This window comes from Sturnus vulgaris, chromosome 22, assembly GCF_052056855.1.
Source record: "Sturnus vulgaris isolate bStuVul1 chromosome 22, bStuVul1.hap1, whole genome shotgun sequence".
Lineage (NCBI taxonomy): Eukaryota > Metazoa > Chordata > Aves > Passeriformes > Sturnidae > Sturnus > Sturnus vulgaris.
The window spans coordinates 5919494-5937435 of record NC_142264.1 but is presented as its reverse complement, the minus strand read 5'-3'; the positions used below and the strand labels follow the sequence as shown (position 1 = coordinate 5937435).

At 61.9% G+C, this 17942-nt stretch overlaps 2 protein-coding genes across 5 annotated transcripts; one reads left to right on the top strand and one right to left on the bottom strand.

Moving 5' to 3' along the window:
* The first annotated feature begins 965 nt into the window (after window positions 1-965).
* On the top strand, window positions 966-12340 carry ENG (endoglin). Of its 2 annotated transcripts, none has more exons than XM_014873143.2 (15): window positions 966-1094; window positions 5196-5353; window positions 7493-7627; window positions 8215-8377; window positions 8572-8728; window positions 8894-9020; window positions 9248-9416; window positions 9500-9642; window positions 9775-9912; window positions 10241-10285; window positions 10395-10505; window positions 10597-10842; window positions 11030-11093; window positions 11189-11290; window positions 11709-12340. In XM_014873143.2, the coding sequence occupies exons 1-15, from the start codon at window positions 1037-1039 to the stop codon at window positions 11825-11827; spliced, it is 1935 nt and encodes a 644-aa protein (XP_014728629.1). In that variant the 5' UTR covers window positions 966-1036; the 3' UTR covers window positions 11828-12340. The 2 variants fall into 2 exon arrangements, with proteins under 2 accessions (XP_014728629.1, XP_088033623.1); XM_088177497.1 differs by having other exon boundaries at window positions 11729-12047.
* On the bottom strand, window positions 12193-17855 carry FPGS (folylpolyglutamate synthase). 3 transcript variants are annotated; one of them, XM_088177498.1, is made up of 15 exons: window positions 17760-17855; window positions 15888-16016; window positions 15729-15782; window positions 15549-15613; window positions 15356-15470; window positions 15186-15263; window positions 14865-14926; window positions 14660-14762; window positions 14473-14550; window positions 14253-14400; window positions 14071-14169; window positions 13750-13900; window positions 13583-13658; window positions 13190-13256; window positions 12193-13093 (listed from the first exon to the last, which is right to left on the bottom strand). In XM_088177498.1, the coding sequence occupies exons 1-15, from the start codon at window positions 17784-17786 to the stop codon at window positions 12666-12668; spliced, it is 1680 nt and encodes a 559-aa protein (XP_088033624.1). In that variant the 5' UTR covers window positions 17787-17855; the 3' UTR covers window positions 12193-12665. The 3 variants fall into 3 exon arrangements, with proteins under 3 accessions (XP_088033624.1, XP_014728631.2, XP_014728630.2); XM_014873145.2 differs by lacking the exon at window positions 17760-17855 and adding an exon at window positions 16959-17063; XM_014873144.2 differs by lacking the exon at window positions 17760-17855 and adding an exon at window positions 16107-16251.
* Between the last annotated feature and the right edge of the window lie 87 nt (window positions 17856-17942).

Genomic DNA, 17942 nt, shown 5'->3' with positions numbered 1-17942 from the left:
CCTACGGTGTCGCCGTGGGGAGAGGGGTGAGGGAGCCAGAGGATCCTGTGCCGGGTCCCGGTCCCCACCGCTGTCTCCATCCCCGGGTGAGCACCCGTGCCCGCGGTCCCCAGGAGATGGCAGTGCTCTGTCATGGGAGATGGTTGCTGGTCACCCCGGGTCACAGGTATCTCCGGGGACATCCTGGCTTGCTGGGGACAGGCGTCACTGACTTCCCTGGCACGTTTCTATTCTATCGCCATGAGTCGAGATAAAAACCACGCCCGGGGACCTGCGCTCACCCCCAGCGTGAGGGTCCCAGCCCCACTGAGAGCTGTGTGAGGGCTCTCACCTCGGCCAGCAGAGAGGTGTGGGGAGGAATGGGGCAGAAGGGGGTCCCTGGATGTCCCCAGCCACCTCATGGCTCCCTCTTTGGCGGTGTTCAGCTGTGACCCCTTTGCTCGTGACTCCCTCACCCAGGCCCCCGTGTCCCAAGGGCTCTCCTGACCCTAAGCCCACCTGCCAGGTAGGGCTGTAGGCAAGGCAGGCAGTAGTGCTCGGGGGCTTCTACCTGCCCACCAGAGTGGACGTCCAGGGCCATGGGGCCGCCACCAGCCTGAGACATGTGACCCTGCTAGGGTGCTGGCTGGGAGCAGTGTTGGCTGAATGTCGGGGGCAGCCCTCCATTCCCATCACTGGGGGCAGCTCGGGAATAACTTGGGTGGTGACCCCACCAGAACCCCTGTGTCCAACCCCTCCACTCACTGGTGCCAGCCCTGGGAGTCCCTGGGGGCACCTACCCCGGGTACCGGTGCCCTCCCCCATCCCGGGGCGCTTCCAGTGCGCCCCTCCCTCACGGAGCTGTAGGGAAACTGAGGCACGGCGCCTCCGGGGGAGGGGGGTCCATCCTCTCCGCCCCCCCGGTCCCGCCGGCCCGGCCCCAGCGCCGCCAGCGGCATTTCCTCCGCCGCGGACCCTCCTCCGAAGGGAGTCGGTTTCCTGCCGCTGCCGCCGCCCGCACTCGGCGCTGGCTCCCGGGGAGCGGCCGCAGGCGGACATGGGCCCCCGCTCCGTCCCGCTCCTGCCGCTGCTCCTGGCGCTGCTCGGCCGCCCGGGTGAGTGGGGACGAGGGGCACCATCCCTGGGAATGAGACTCGCGGGATGGGACAGTAGGACGGGCGCCCCGGGACGGGACAGCGGGACGGGAGCCCTGAGACGGGACAGCCGCCGCGGCGGGATCCACCGGTGACTCCGGATCGGTGGCAAAGGGGTCTCGGCTGTGCCCGCATAGGCAGTGATTGTCACCCCCTGGGAAACCCGCGGGAGAGGAGGTTTTGGGGAGCAGCTTGGATGTGGGAAGGGACAAACCCGCCCCGATTCCTGGAACACACACAGCACAGCCCTGCCGCTCCCTGGGACCCCCCAAATCCCGGCTGCGTCACTGGGGCGCGGGAGGTGTTGAAGACGCCGTGGCTGAGTCCTGGCCAAGACGATAGCAAACGGAGGGTCTGGGGTGGCTTTGGTGGCTTCCCGTCACCACAGAGCATGGAGGGGTTGACCAGGAGATGGGGACGAGAAATGGGAAAAAGCCCTTAAAGTCATGGGATGCGGGGCTGGAGCTGGGGGAAAGAAATGGGAAAAAATCCATACAGCCTCACATGGGATGTGGGGCTGGAGATAGGGGTGAGAAATGGGGAAAAAATCCTTAAAACCTCACATGGGAGTTGGGGGCTAAAACACTTCTAAAGCAGTCGGAGCCACCCCAAGATCTCTGCAAAGCCACAGGGGGAATTTCAAGAAGGGACGCTGATGGAGTGCTGATGGAGTTGGGGGGCAGGGAGCTGGGGGACTCGGGGACATAGCCCGCTGGCAGAGGGGAAGGGAACTGGGATGGCAGCAGCCGCCCAGAGAGCCTGGGGCCAGCGGCACTGAGCGTCCTGTCTGGGTTGGTCCCTCCTGGTCACCTCGGGGACCAGTGTTCATGGGTGGTGCTGGGGTGGCCCCACTGCCAGACTTGACGTCCACTCTTACATCACAACCCCGTGTGGAGGCTCTGCCAGACAGTCCCTGCCATGTGGGCCATGTCCCCTGTAGTTGTGCCATACAGTTTCCATCCTTGTAGATGTACAGTAAGTCCTGTGTCATGTATAATTGTGAGGCTCGGTGCCCATCCTATAGCTGTGCCACAGTCCCTGCCCTGTGGCAGTGCTGTGGTGTCCCTCTCCTATGTAGATGTGCAGTAATGTCTGTGTCTATAGCTTTCTTGTACAGTCCCCATCCTATAACCGTGCCATATGTTCCCTATCCTGTGTCATTGTGCCACAGAGCCCTTGTCCTCCCTGTCTGTGATGTACAGTCGCTGTATCACACAGCTGTGCCATCTGGTCCCCGTCCTACACAGCTGTGCAATGTCATCTGTGTTCTATGTAGTAGTGCCATATGTCCATGAGCTTTGTATTTGACGCAACAGCCTCCACCCTATATGGCTGTGCCATACATGCTCTAACAGGGCTGTGCTATATAGACTGAGTCCTACATAGCTGTGCCATACAGTCCCCACCCCGAGTGTCTGTTCCTAGGGTCCCGGTCATATTTATCTGTGCTATATGATCCCCATCCTACGTAGCTGTGGCACACAGTCCCTGTGCTCTGTAATGGAGCTATATGGTCCCTATTGTATGTGTCTGTATGGTCCCTGTCCTGTGTCACTCTGCCATATAAACAGACCATCTCCTTTGGCCATACAACCCCTAACCTACGCAGCTGTGCTGTATGGACCCCATCCTATATGACTGTGCCATATCATCACTGTCCTATGTAGTTATGCCATACTGAGTCCCCATCCTGAGTGTCTGTGCTGTATGGTCCATGTCCTGCGTAGCTGTGACACATGGTCCCTATCCTGCCTACCTGTGCTATTTACCACGTCCTGTCCAGTTGCTGCTTCTTTCTCACGGGAATCTCTGCGGCTGGGAGTGCCCACAGCGGGTGCAGTGCCATGGAACTGGGGTGTCCATGGTGGGTGCAGTGATGTGGGACAGGGGTGCCCTCAGTGGTAGCAGTGCTGTGGGATTGGAATGTCCGTGATGGGTGCAGTGATGTAGGACTAGAGTGCTCTTAATGGGTGCAGTGTCAGGGTGTCTCACAGACACAGCCAGCTTCCAGAGGTGGGGGACTTTGTACTCCCTCGGCAGGGGCCAGCGCTGCTCCCCATGGGGTGAGCATGGTGCTGGGTCACCCCTGCCATCTCTGAGGAGAGGCTTCTTGGCGCCTGTCTGACTTAGAGAGTGGCAGGAATGATGTGGCTTGTGTCAGGCCAGAAGCCTGGACCTATCCACCCCATTATCTGACTCGCAGTGCCCACCTCAGCATGGTCCAACAGCCAGCAGTGGCTCAGGGGATGAGGATTCCCTCTCAGTGAAGGATCCAGCTCCATTCCTGACCTGGATCAGCTCATTACACAAGTGCTGAGGCAACACGGCCAGATGCAAGGATGCCAAAGTGGAGCTGCCCATCCATGGGCATCCTGCATTGCCAGAGCCACCCTTGCCCTGCACCCCACACCCCAGCATTGCTCTCTGCCCAGGTCTTTCATCTGCTCCCAAAACCCCAGGAATTGCCCCTGCAGCCCCTGACCCATGGGGGAGCCACAGGGGGACCATCCCTGTTCCCTGATCTCAGCAGCACCAAAGCAAGGGAGAGTGCGGGTTGGAAAAACATAAAGTAGATTTTCTTTCTTTCTTCCTTTTAAATTTTTTTTCCCTTTCCTGGAGTACAAAAATAACAGTGCCCTTATCTGATCGCCCCGGCGGCCCAGCTGAGCCCCCTTATCTGATCCTGACATAATGCTGGAGCCCGCTGCCTTCCCCAGGGACAGACAGTGCCCGACTGGCACCGCTGCCCCGCATCCCCTGCTCTGGCATCCCTGTCCTGCCAGGGGCGAGCCCAGCCGCGGCCCCCGGCCCTGCCCGACCTGCCGGCAGGATGCTGCCCGAGGAGCGGCGAGCTGCCCGTCCTCTGCCCAGCCGTGCCGGGGCTGCGCGGCCGTGCCCGGTGCCGTCAGGGCAGGAGTGGAAGGGAAGAGGGACACAGCCTGTGGCGCCCAGATAAGCGGCTGTTTATCTTCCTCCCGATGCTGCCGGCCGCGCGGCCGCCACGCTGGGGGGAGGAAGCGCCGGACAATGAGTGGGCCCATGGCAGCGTCACCGGGGGTCTGTGCCGTGACCCCGCCGCCACAGCCGGGCCACCCCATGGGTGAGACGCGGGTCAGGGACACCGTGATGGGCACGGCTTGGAACGAGTGGCCCTTTGCCGGGTGCTGCGTCCCAAAAACTCAGTGACCTGGAGCATCGCATCTTCTAGCCCCAGTCCCCGTGCGGGTGGCGGGGTGGACCTGGAGTGCGGTCCAGCCACCTCCCGGTGCGTTGGCCGGAGCCACCAGTGATGGGAAAAGTTGGAGTGGGAAGGGAAAGAGCTCAGTGGCCACCCCCAAAGAAAACACAGCATCCCAGGCACTGTCTCCCCATAGAAACTCCCCCAGCTGTGGCCACGGGGGTCCGTCCTGCCCAGCCCCCTGGAAGGGAGCACCCATGGATGCCGACGATTCCTCGGGGCCAAGCTGAGGACAGCCCGGCCACAGCAGGGCTGCTGAGGCAAAGGAAACTATCGAGGCACGTGGGGATTTACAGGATCAGGCCTTCAAATGGCTGTTTGCGCTCAGGATTTCCCTTGGCAGCCGCCGGCCGGTCCCGCTCGCCGCGCGCCGCCGGGGGCTTTGGGATGGGGCAAAGCTCACGCCTGAGCGCCCGCGGAGGATGAGCTTTACAGCCATTTCCATACCTGCGCTTCCCACTTTCCTGCGCCGGGGGAATGCGGGGGGGCTTCCGCCACCGCCCCGGCCTCCGGGGCGGCTGGGTGCGAGTTTTGGCACGCGGCTGTGCCGAGCGGGGACCGTGGATTTTTCCAGCCCGGATCCAAAGGTCATTAACGTGATTGCGGAGGGGGCTGGCGGTGGCGGACGGGCCCCGAGCTAACACGTAGCAGATGGTCCCGGGGGTGCTGAGCCGGCGGTGCTGACGCCAGGTTGGGGGCTGAGGCTGAAGGGGCAGTGCCTGCGCTGGCAGGGACATTCAGCTCCCTCCTCCATCATGTCCCTCCGTGTTGTGTGACCCCACATCCGTGCGGCGGGGACTGACAGTCTCTTGTTTTCCGCCCAGACCCCGGGAGAGCCGAGGGCTGTGACCTGCAGCCGGTGACAGCGAAGCCACCCATCACCCTCTCCTATGCCACTAGCACGGTGCCGCGGGGCTGTGTCAGCAACAGTTCCATGGCTACTGGCCATGAAGTCCATGTCCTCAGCGTCAAGTGGTCCAAGGTGAGCAAGAGGGGTCATAGTGCATCCCCAGAGAACTTCTTACACTGTCACTTAACACTGTCACCACAGCACTGTCACCCTGTCACTGTCCTCAGCAGGCAGGGTGTCCCAGCTGTGAATACCTTCCTCTAATTAAGGAGCAGTGAAAGGATCTGGATTAATCTCCTCCATAGCACCCTGTCCAAGCGTCTCCTCCAAGCCCAGCCTTGGACATTTCTGCCCTTGATGGGAATGTAAAGACTTCACATTTACATTTACATTAGAGGCAAATTCTTCAATAGCCCATGCTGCCAAGGCAGATATTCCTGTGCTGGACACCTCAGGACACTCCATTTCCTTGGGAAGGTGGCCTGGTTCTGGTTCAGGAGCTGGGCAGAGCCACGGGTACCCAGTGGTGACCAAACTGGGGAGGGAGGGAAGGATGGAAGGTAGAGTGGAGGAAAGGATGGAGGAAGAGAGGGAATGAGGTTTGAAGGGAAGGATGGAGGAAAGAGTGGAGGGATGAAAGAGGACACATTGAGGTGTCCAAGCGAGCAGCAACCTGTCTGCCAGTGTTGGCACGGCCATGCTGAGAAGTGATAACCACACTGTGGGTGCTTTGGGGCAAGGGTGGTGAGGGCGGTGTCAGGGCTGGTGCTGGTGCTGGTGCTGGCTGGCTGTGGTGGTGGGTTTGCACCAGCACACAAGTTTGCATGGCAGCTCTGCAGGACAGCCTGGCTTTCCTTGCCCTGGCTGGGGCCCAGCACCCGATTTTGGCCCAGCCCTGGGCCACCCGGCGCCACACTCCCCCCTCCCTGCCACCTCCCAGCTCTCCCAGTTCTGCTTTTGGAGCAGAGGGGGAGCCAGGCAACAAGGCGCCGGGGAGGGTGGGTTTTGCAAGGACCCCTCTGGCCTAGCCTTGTGTGACCTGGCCGTGGCATCCTGGATAAGTGCCAGGGCCAGGGGTGCCCCAGGGTTGTCACCAGCGGCGATAGGGGACACGCACTGATGTCACGGCTGCCGCACTGAGCCCCGCGGCGCTCGGGGGAAGCTGGGCAGGGACACGGCTCCACTTATAGAAGAATTACTGGAAGCTGCTTTCTATAAGCAGATCCCCACGATGAAAAAAAAAAAAAAAAAAAAAAAAAAAAAAAAAAGAGAAGAAAAATAAAAAAATAACCCTAAAGGCGGCGGCGGGGAGCGCCGAGGCTCCCGCCACTCGCGCAGCCAAACAATGGAGCGCCACAAAACACGCGGCAGGAAAAACAGCCGCCAGCTCCTCCCCGACACTCGGGGCCACCCGGGGTCCCTGGCCACCCACGCTTGCCACGGGGCCATGGCCAGGCCGGGATGCCCACGGCCTCACTGGCACCAGCCTCCACCCACCCAGTCCCCAGCTGGTTTTCCCTGCCTGCTGCCTGGCTCAGAACTTTTCAAGTCATTATTCGGGCAGCAGTTGCCAAATTTAGCACCTGGAGTTTTGACTTCCCCATCCGGATTTCCGGTTAGAGGCAACCAGGCGGTGCTAGCCACGAGGAATGGTGTGTGGGCACACCACTGTGCCCAGGCGTCCTTGCACACCAGTACGGACACACCTGATCCTGGAGCGGCTGCACAGTGCTGGGATGGGGCTGGGAAACCTTCCAGGGAGATATCCCAGTGCCCAAGATGTGGATTCTCCAGTTTTCAGTGGGAGATATCCCAGTACCTGCAGTGAGGATGCTCTGGTGCCCAGGGCCCATTGTAGGGATGCTCCAGTTCTCAGTGTGGGGTTACCCCAGACCACAGTGGGGTGGCACTCTCTTACTCAGTGCAGAGATTTCTTAGTCTCTAACTCAAGGATGCCTTGGTCCCTAAGAAGGGGGTGCCTAGACCCTGCTAGGTGGGGTGTCCTGGACACCAGTGTGGGGATACCACCATCTGCCAGGTTGGCATACTGCTGCTCCTTTGCTTAGGGGAGCCAGGGAGTGTTTGTCCCACTGGTGTAGGTACACACTCATGCGGAATCCCTGCCCCACCCATGGCTGCTTCTTCCATGGCTCATCCTCAGGGCCAGCCTGAGGTCTCTCCCTGCTCCCTCTGGCTGCAGGGGGCAGTCAGGAAGGTGACAGCAGCTGGGGTTGGTGGCCACAGTGGTGACACTCTCGTCTTCTACCCCAGGACTCTTCTGCCCCTCTGGTGGTGACAGTCACTCCACGAGCCGATGCCTGCAGCCGGCCAACAGTGCTCATCCTCCTCTGCTCCCGCTGCTCTGCCAACATCACCTCCCCGTGCTCAGACCTGATCATCCACACCGTGAGTGCCACAGCCCCACAATGGGAACAATCCTGGGGGGCAGCAGGGCTAGGGCCATCCATGGGGATGTTTAAAGGGATCTCTGGTAGAGGCTGGTCCCCCTGATCACCAGACATGATGCTTGTGGTGCCTCAGGGAGGAGGGGACGCTCCTGATCATTGCTGGCGGTGCTGAGCACTGGGCTGGCCAGGCAGGGAATGACGCACAGGGCTGGAAAAAGCTCCCATTTCCTCCGGCCGGCAGGAGGAAGGTCAGGGATGGGGTTTGGCTCCAGCGAGCTGAGCCGGGGTCGGGCGCTTTGTTAGCAAAATAAACCTCCTGCTTTGTTTGTGGCTAATAATAAAGTGGGCTGAGCCCTCCGTGTGCCACCGGCCACTCTCGCTGCTCCCAGCTCATGGCCCCAAAAACTCCCATTCATCCAGGCTGACCCCCAGCCCAGGCTCCAGGGACAGTCACCTGTTTTAGGCTCACGTTTGTATCCTGCACACTGAGAGGAAAGGTTTTCCTTGCTTTCCCCATGCCAGCCTGTGTAAGGGAGGGATGGGCCTTGCCCCTCACCCCAGCTTAGGCTGTCACTTTGCCCACAGGACGCCCACCTCAGCCCGGAGACCATCAGAGCACCAAACCCTGAGCCACCCGTGGTCTCCAGCGAGGGGCAGCTGCTAGCCTGGGTTCTGGATACCTATGGGGGCATCACATCCTACAGCGAGCTGCAGGACCCCCGCAAGGTCCAGCTCTACCTGGGAGAAGGTGCGTGGGGCTGGGGGCTAGCACTGGGGGACTGGAGTGGGCAGGAATGGTCTTCCTGTTCCAGAAGGGTGACAACCTCCTGGGGCAAAGTGCCTTCCCCAGGGAGATGCCGTGGGGACTGATGCTCCTTGCCCTTGAGCATCTCCCTACCCACTGAGCCCACTTTGACTCTGATGACCCTGCCACTTGCACAGATGCCCACAGTCCTCCAGACTGCATTCCCCAAGAGCACTTCAATGCCATTCTGCACCTTGAGACTGAGGTCTTCTTCCACGGGGTGAAGGGCTGCTCACGCAGTGACGCCCAGAACACCAGGGCTGCTCACATCATCCATCTGCAGCCAGAGCCCAGGTACCACAGTGCCAGCAGTGGGACCCCTGGGGTGGGACAGGCAGTGGGATATGGAGATGCTTGGGAAGGTGTTGGGGTGTCTCAAAGGCAGAGTCCCACATCCCAAGTTGGATGTGGGACCAGTTGGTATGGAATGCTGAGAAGGGGGATCTTGTGGTTTTGCAGCTCCCCCATCACAGAGGTGAACCTGACTCTGACTTGTCCTCAGAATTCTGTCAACCAGATGCTCATCCTGCAGAGCAAGGTCAACTTCACCTGGTCCCTCTCCTTGATGTGCAACATCCAGTTACTGGTATGCTGAGAGGAATGTCTTCCCACCACCCCCACCAAGGGGTCTGCCAGGTGCCCAGGAGATGCTGGTGTCAGGGGAAAGGTGGCAAGAGGGCACCTGGAGACATTAGACACGGGGAAGTGGCAGCCTCCTTGCTGCAAGCCCTCATTACTGGGATGAACCCTGCCTTGTGCACCCCCAGCTGTCCTTGTCTCCACTTAGCCCCCCCACTTTCCTCTTCACTGCAGGTCTCTGGAAATTACAAGATCTTTTCCTCAGTGCTGGTCCATGGGCATCTCCTGCCTGACACGGAGCAGGACCTCATTGCTAAAGCCTTTGAGAAGAACTACAGTGTTATTGCCTCCTACTCCGCCATCCCTGCCAGCACCCACATCAGCCTGGAAATTCATGGGCATGGTGAGGCCCCCAGCACCCCAGGGCTGGGTGGGATGGGGTGTTCCACCACTCCCACTCAGCCTTCCCATCTCCCTGTCCTGCAGAGATGGTTGAGACGCCTGTGACGACCACCCCTCTTGTCACCTCAAAGTCCCTAGACTTGCCCCACCAGGTGCTGTTCACCCTCAAGCCCTGGAAGTGCACAGATGAAACCATGGAGATCGTCATCGTCAGGTCCCACCTGGGGGTAAGGAAGGTGGAGAGGGATGCCAACGTCCACCAAAATCACTCAGAAGTTGCATTTTCCTCTGGGTGCTCAGGGTGGGTGGCACAGGGCTGTCCCCAGTCAGTGGGTGACTACAGTGTGCTTTCTTCTCAGCCCATCAAGGATGTGGTGAATATTACCCTGAGGGACATCAGCTGCCAGGCAGAGAAAAATGCCACCCACTTCATGTTGAAAAGCCCCCTCAGCCACTGTGGCACCTCACTGGAGGGCAGGGGCTATGCCAACAATGAGGTGAGAGGGGGAGGGCTGGCTGGGGGTGTTGCCTCCAGCCCATGAGAGCTTCAGTGATTGCCAGTGGAGCTTCTCCACCAGGACCTCCTTGCTTTTGCATGGCTGGAAACATCATACTGCAGCCCAGGGCTGGGATGGAGGGGGAGTGTGTGGGTGGGACCATCCCATCCCATCCCATCCCATCCCATCCCATCCCATCCCATCCCATCCCATCCCATCCCATCCCATCCCATCCCATCCCATCCCATCCCATCCCATCCCATCCCATCCCATCCGACTCCAGCAGTGGGGACCACCTGACTGACCCAACTTTGCTGTCTCCTCGCAGCTCATCCTCAGCCTGCCCAAGGATGCAGTGCTCCAGAGTGTGCGGGTAAGAGCCGGATTTCCCAGCATGTCCAGGGCTGGGAGAAGGTGCAAATGTCACTGTCAGCTGGGAGCTGGGTGCTGGGTGCTCCCTTAGTGCTGCCCCCCCCTTGCAGGTTGGCTTCCAGTGCGAGATCCCACGGGAGCTCTTCCTGCGTCTTTTCCCCACCGCTGACTTCAAAGCACCACAGACCGAGCTGGAGATCAACAAGGAGGCCTTTGTGCAGGTACTGCCGCTATCCCAGTGCCCAGGCTGGGTAGTCCAGCCATCCCTGGGCCAGAGACAGTGATGGTGTGCCCCATTCCCACCCGTTGCAGGCATCCATGCGGTGGATGGATCACCCAGCTGACCTGCAGCTGAAGGAGTGCTGGCTGGCGGCCTCCGGGCGGGAGCCAGTGCTGCTGGTGCAGGGCGGGGAGGCTCGTGGTGCGGGGGTGGCTGTGCTGGAGAGCCCCACCGGCACCCACGGGAGGAAGGTCTGGCGCTTCCGCTTCACCTACACCATTCCTGAGGGCGGACACATGCCCTTCTCTGCCACCCTGACGTGCAAGGCCGGCTTGCAGGTCAGTGTAACCACCTCCCCACCCTGTGCTGGTCCCCATCGGCGGTAGCAGCCTGATGGGTTTGTCCCACACCGTTGGGTGATGGAGCCCAGCCAGGAGCAGCATTCCCTGGTCCACAGAGAGCCTGGGGGCCCCCCATGCAGGGGTGCACATCTTCCCCCTCTCATCCCAACTTCCACCTCTGCAGAATGACACCATCTTTGAGAAGGACCTGAAGGTGACAGTGAAGGATGCCTGGCGGGCACTCAACTGTAAGTTCAGGGCAAGGGAGGTGGTCAACATGGGAATGGGGGTGGGAAAGGGACCCTCCCAGTGTGGCAGTGCTGACGGCCTCCTCCTCCCACAGACCGTGGGCTAGGGCTGGCCGCTGTCCTGGGCATCACCTTTGGCGCCTTCCTCATCGGAGCACTCCTCACTGCCGGGCTCTGGTACATCTACTCACACACCCGTGAGTATCCACCACCCCTAGGACCCCCGTGGTGGGATGGGGAGGCCACATGCGTGTCTCTTACTGGGTTGCCCGCTTTTCCTTCCTGGGCAAAGTCCCCAGGTGAGCCAGAGAGCAGGCTGCTCCATTGCCCTCATCTGTACAGTCCTGGCAATGCTATAGGGGAATGACCCTGATTCAGGTGTCTACAGCTCCTCAGGGTCCCTCCTACTTGTCTGGGGGTCCCTCTGCCATCTGCCCTCCCTCCTGCCCCTGGTGCCCCATACTCATCTCCATCCCATGGGCTAGCTGGGGGTTGATCCGTGAGGGTTTGTGCATGAGGGCTGGAAGGTGCCAGGGGACCGAGCCAAGGCCACCGCTGTTCGCCCTGAGTCTGGTTTCCCCTTGGTGTTCCCCCGTGGCGGGCGGTGTGAGCCAGGTCCCATCTCCAAACTGCAGCCGGTTTCCAGCACGGCGCCAGCCTCGGAGAGCAGCAGCACCAACCACAGCATCGGCAGCACCCAGAGCACCCCCTGCTCCACCAGCAGCATGGCCTGACACCCCCGGGCCCCCCCGAGCCCGCGCAGCCCCCGGCCAACGGACTTGGGGACTCACCCCAGTGCCATTAAGCTGATATTTTGCCCCAAATCTCAGGCCGAGCCCAGAGGGGGCCTCCATTACTCATTCAGTGAATGCTTTGGCCCCCCGAGGGCAGCCCACACCGGGGGGGGGCACCCTGCAACCCCCCTGGGATCCCCCGCTGCAGTGGGGAGGCAGAAAGAGCAGCAATTGCCAAAACCTCCCACAAGGCTCCCCATCAAATGGGGGGGGAAGAAGAAGTGGGTGCCCCCTGGACATGCCCCAGCACTTGGGGTGACCCCCATACTCCTCCTGCATCCCCCCAAGAAGGCAGCAGGCACCAGTGGGAGCAGCAAGAGGTTTATTTGCAGAGGATGGTGCAAGGCAGCTGCCCTCCCACAGGATGATGGGCAGAACCCACCACTCCCCCCAGCTCCCCCGTCCAAGTTACAAACTTTTATCAATAATAATAAAAACCTTCCCTATATTAAATTAATTGTGCCCTGATGCTGAGCCTTGCCACAGCTTGAGGCTCCCACCTACCAGGCACTGGGACCTCATCACAGCCTGGGGCAGCCCCCCAAACCCTGGGGGTCCCCTCAGTCAGTCTCAGCAGGGAGGGGATGGAAACCAGGAGCATCCCCCCATGGACGCTTCCCAGTGTCCTGGGAAGGGCACAGGCAAAAGGCACTGGGGTGAAAACAGCCAAGCCAGGATGGGGCAGGGTGTCCCACATCCCCCTCTAGATGCCTCCGAGCATCACCGGGGGCAAAACTGTTGCTTCAAGTAAACAGAGGTGCAAAGCCCTGTGCCGCCGTTACTGGGACAGGGCGGGGACGAGCAGCCGCAGGGCCCCCCCCACCAAGTGCAGGCTGCCGGTGACCAGGACATGGACAGCAGCTGCCTCCCGCAGCAGCACGGCCCCGCTGCTGGCTGCGGGGTGAGGGTGAGCCCCCGAGGCCACGGGGGCTGCCAGATGGGGGTCTCGGCCCTGTGCTACCCACCGCAGTGCCTGGGCAAGGCACGGGAACACGAGGGCTGGGGAATTGAGGGGTCGTGGGGCTGGGGGCACCAGAAGCAGGGAGCCTCGGGCGGGGGTCGGCTGCAGCAGCCCCCCCACCCGCGGGGGAGATGGGAGCCAGGGGTCCTGCCCCACTTTCTCCTCCAGGAGCCTTGTCCATGTCTGCTGGTTCTCCAGGCAGCGGGTCAGGGCATTCTCCAGCGTCACGTTGAAGTTTTGCTGGTCTGGGAGGGATGGGGAGAGCAGTCAGGGATTGCAGGGGGAGCTGGGGAGGAATAAGGATGGGGAGCTGGAGAATGCCCTGTCTCCCCAGCATTCACCTGCGTTGTTGGCCAACGATACCTCCGTGAAGTTGGGGCAGAAAACAGCATAGTCAAAGTGACAGGGCTGTGGAGACAGGAGGAATTAGCACTGTGGGAATTCTCAGGACCCACCCATGGGATTTCCACTGGGTCCAGTCTCACACCAGCGGGGTTACAGAAGATGGGGCAGGGGATGATCCAAGTCCCTTCCCCACAACCAGGACCACGAGACCCTTGCAGGGAGCAGCTGAGGTAGGATACACCCTGGGATAGCAGGATGGGCAGACAGACAGACAGGGTGCCAGCTCCTCCTCACGGCTCCCTGCACCCACAACAAAGCAGGCCCCAGGACTGGCAGAGAACCCAGGCATCTGGGCACAGTGACCCGCCCCGTGACCCCCTAAACCTCACCACCAGCAGCTTGAGCAGCGCCGCCGTGTCCCGGTCGCCTGTGGCATTGAAGAGCAGCACACGCACCTCAGAACCACTGCAGGGAGAAAGGGCAGGTGGCCCATGCCCTCAGGGAACCTCCAGCACCACCACCACAATGTGTGCCCCCCTCTGCATCCTCTCCTTACTCATGGGGCTTGTCCTGGTTGAGGGCAGCCTGGCGGAACCAGCGGACGCAGGCCTGGATGCTGCTGGTGGTGTGAGCTCCATCCAAGTACCACGTCACAGGGCCGTGGGACAGCACCTGAGTCCGGCCCAGCCACTCTGTGTCCCGCAGGCCTGGGGGAACACAGGGCATGACTGGGACCCCCATACCCTCCCTGACCCTGTGGAATCCAGTATGGGGCAGACTGTGCCCTCCAGCACACATGGCACTGGCTGGGGTCCAGCATGGCCCTGCTAAACCCTGTGACATGGTGAGGGGTGGTGCTGGCATGGCCATACTGCACCTTGGATCATGGCATCGGTCAGTCGGAAGGCGGGCGCCAGTGGCACTGACCTCCCCAGCAGTTCGCTGCTTGGCGGCACCTCCTTCAGCTCCCCAAGACCTAGGCAGGACAGGCATCCCACTGAGGCCTCAGGAGCCCTGGTGGTGTCTGGCCGGCCCCCTGTGACCGTCCCCCTGCCTTACCCTGGTAGCCACGGCGCTGCAGCCACGTCCGCGCCAGCTGCAAGGCCAGGGCGGCATTGGAGCGCTGGTGGGCACCGGCCAGCCCCAGCTCCAGCGCCTGGCAGCCCTCCTCGAAGTCATCCAGCTCCGGGCAGAGGTAGAGGGAACACTGCAGAGAGAGGAGGAGGCTGAGCCCCCCGCCATGGGGTACCCCCCATCCAAACCTCCAGCAGCAACTCACCTTCCGCTCCTGGGCTCGCTTCCTCAGCACCTCCAGTGGCCGCTCTGGCTGCACCACAGTGAACGCCGGCACACCGGGCTGGGAAGGATGGGGGTGCTCAGTGACATGGGAACATGGGTGACATGGGTGCTCAGGGGCATGTGGAACACACCCCGAAAGCACAAGAGGAGAGAGCAGATCTCCCTACCTTAAAAATGCCCCCCTTCTGCCAGGCGATCTTCTCCATGGTGTCCCCCAGGATGCTGGTGTGGTCGATGCCCAGGGAGGAGACCCCACACACCACCGGTGCCCTGGGGATGCAGCATGGCAGTGTCCCTGCTGTTCCTCCCTCCACTATGGGGACATCAAGCCCTGGCAGCCCTGGAGACAGGCTCAGCCCTGCCAGCTCCTACCTGACGATGTTGGTGCAGTCATAGGTGCCACCAATGCCAACTTCCACCACTGCCAGGTCCACCTGGGGACACAGGGATACTGGAGCTATCAGCATATGTCCCCATGGATTCCAGGATGTGGGTGGAGACAGGTCCCTGCCACCAGCCCTTCCAAACCCACACCTGAGCACACATTTGTGGGGAGATCATCCACGTGGCACAGCATCCTCTATTTACAGCCATGACAGCCTGATCCACACAAGTTCTGCCCCAAGTCCCCCCTCCCTGAGGTCCCCAACAACCTGACATTTCTGTCACCAGCTGGAAGCCAACACCACTGACCTTCTCCTGCAGGAAGACGTGAAAGGCCATGATGGTGAGGAAGCGGAAATACGCCGGCATGCTGGAGTGTGCTGGGTCCTGCCAGGCAGAGAAGGGTGAGGGTGTGCACAGGACCCTGGGAACAGGGGACCCAAGGGAGGGAGCACCTCCACAAACCCTGCTGGCCCCACCTTGGTCTCCTCCAGGCGGTTGTAGACCAGCCAGAAGTACTTGTTGAAGAGGTCCTTGCTGATGGGCTGCCCATTGATGCGGATCCGCTCACGGACCTGCACGAGGTGAGGGGAGCTGGGGGTACAGAGCAGGGGGAAGAGTTAGGCACAGCTCCACCGGCCCTTCAAAACCCTCCTGACCCCCCCTGCCCACCTGTAAAAGCCCGTCTTCAGCCCGTAGTTGCGGAGGATGCACTCAGTGAAGGCACACGCTGAGCCCTGAGGAGACAGCCGTGTTAATCCTCCTGTTCCAGAGCAGGGGCAAACAGAGCCACAGACTGCAGCAGTCTCCTCAGCCCCTCAATCCCCCCACAGCACCGCCCACCCGCCTCACCTTGCCCTTCGTCCCCGTGACGTGGATGATGTTCAGTCGATCCAGGTCCTCGACCTGTAAGAGTTCAACCACCCTGTGAGACCCCCATGGCAGCCAGCGCCAAGCATGGCGGCACTGCTAACAGGACAGAGGGAACAGGGACGGGGCTCAGCCCTTCACCTTCAGTCCGCTCCTCTCCAAAAAGCCCTGCATGGCTTCCAGCTGGGCCTGGGGGTCACCGCGCTCCCGCTTCACCTGTTCCAGGTAGCTGGCATTGGTCTGCAGGGTGTTGAGCATCCGGATTGCATCCTGGAAAGACGCCCAGGGTAGTCGGGATAGTGCCCATCACAGCAGCCTTGCGGGGCCAGACTACCCAGAGCCCGCTGCACTCTGACCCACCCCGTCGGGCTCAGTCTCCTCGGCGGTGCCATTGGTCACCCACGCCGGCAGCATCTCTGCCATGGTGCCGCGGGGACGTGCCGGCAGCGCCAGATCCTGTCACGAGGACAGGCTACTTATGGGCAGGGGTTACCCGCCCCTCCCCAGGTGCCTGTTGGCCCCGCGTTGGGACACGGGACAGCCCAGCGCCGGCACCCACCACTGCCCAGTGGGACAAGGTCGCCGCCGGCTGGAGCGGGCAGCGCTCCAGTGCGCACCCGTCCTGCTGGTGTTTAATGAGCGACGCTAATGAAGCAACAACGCTGCACATGCACGGCACACCTGAAACACAAGGCCACCACTGCCACCCCACGCCAAGGGAACGAGAGCTGCACAGCCGCGTGCGGCTGGGGGGAGATGGAATAGCACCAACCCATGTCCCCAGTGTGGGGACGCTTCAACCAGGCAGCCGGACCACCCTGTCCCACCGGAGAGCGGCACTGGCAGCACAGCGCTTCCACCTCTGCAGAGCGGGACTGCTCCCGCCTGCCCGGCGGGGCTCTACGCCGGGAACCGCCATTACCCCCACGACACCTGGCGCAGCCGCGTGCGGCCGGGACACACCGTGACTACCGCAGCGGCTGCCGCTACAGGCCGGGCTCGCCCGCTGCTGCCACGGGGCACGGCGCTTTGCGGAGTGACCCGAGCAGAAAGCGGGGACACGGCGGCGCGCGGCAGCCGGCACGGCCCGGGGCTGCGGGGGGCGGCAGAGCGGGTCGGGAGGGGAGGTGTGTCCGCCGCCCCGCGCGAAACCGGAGCCCCCATCGCTGTCGCGGCCCCGCGCCCCGCCCGGTGCGCGCCCCCGCGCGGTACCTGGTAGTCCATGGCGGGGGCGCGCGCGGGGCGCGTGCTGAAGCGGCGCCCCCCGGCCCGCAGCGCCCCGCGCAGCGCGCGCAGACCCCGCGCCACCATCCCCGCCGCGCGCGCGCCGCCGGGCGGAGGGGGCGGGGCCGCCCCGCACCCCAGACGCCGCCGCCCCCATCTTTGCACCGGGCAGCGCGCGCCACGTCGCGTCAGGAAGGGGGGAGCGCCATCTTTGCGAGGGGCAGCCAGGCGGCCGCCGCCGACCGGGCCCGTCCGCACACCTCGGCAGGGAGCAGGGGAGTCCCGGCCGGGGACGTAGCATCAGGCACAACCCGTCTCCGTGTCGCTCAGTCTGTCAGCACAGGGACATGGCCCTACAGCCCCCCCACCGCCCAAGCTGGGCACAGGGACCGCCCGGACCTCTGCAGCCCCCGGCTGGCAGCATCGTCCCCGCCCGGTGCCAGCGGAGCCCCCGGGCTGCCCGCAGCAGCCTCTTCTGCCCATGGTAGCGGTACTGATGTGCTACGGGACAGCAGCGCTGAGCCCCTCAGCTCCCCAGGAACAGGACCGGGGTCTCAGGCTGCCCGAACCCGAACTGCCCTCGGGAAGACCCGGTGCTGTCGTGCAGGCTCCCACTGCTGTCTCTATTTAGGCAGCACAGCGACAGGAGGTTCATGCCAGCTGTTTGGGACGGGACTGTATTTATCCATAATTGCACAAGGCTTATTGCTCATAACCGACTATTCTTCCAAAGAAACAGAACCTCCCCCCCCGCCAAAAGACTGTTTTGGAGTGCCAAGACAGAGTTACCTTGTACATGTCTTCTTCCAGGCCCATTTTTTAATCCTGAGAATCCACTCACCACCACTTCCTCATGAGACCTTACAAGACCAGTGACACAGCTTTTGTCAGTAATTGTTAACGGACAAGTTACCAAGTGCCAAATGCTATCACCAGTTCACGTGTTGAATCCTGGGATTCTGGCATCCATGG

Excerpts from the sequence above, each read along its gene's own strand:
- ENG (XM_088177497.1), top strand. The coding sequence starts at position 1,037 with ATGGGCCCCCGCTCCGTCCCGCTCCTGCCGCTGCTCCTGGCGCTGCTC. Across the intron at positions 1,095-5,195 it reads GGCGCTGCTCGGCCGCCCGG|ACCCCGGGAGAGCCGAGGGC; the intron begins GTGAGTGGGGAC and ends TTTTCCGCCCAG. Across the intron at positions 10,286-10,394 it reads CAGTGCTCCAGAGTGTGCGG|GTTGGCTTCCAGTGCGAGAT; the intron begins GTAAGAGCCGGA and ends CCCCCCTTGCAG.
- FPGS (XM_014873145.2), bottom strand. The coding sequence starts at position 17,057 with ATGGTGGCGCGGGGTCTGCGCGCGCTGCGCGGGGCGCTGCGGGCCGGG. Across the intron at positions 15,614-15,728 it reads TCACGGGGACGAAGGGCAAG|GGCTCAGCGTGTGCCTTCAC; the intron begins GTGAGGCGGGTG and ends CTGTCTCCTCAG. Across the intron at positions 14,927-15,185 it reads ACGTCTTCCTGCAGGAGAAG|GTGGACCTGGCAGTGGTGGA; the intron begins GTCAGTGGTGTT and ends CTGTGTCCCCAG.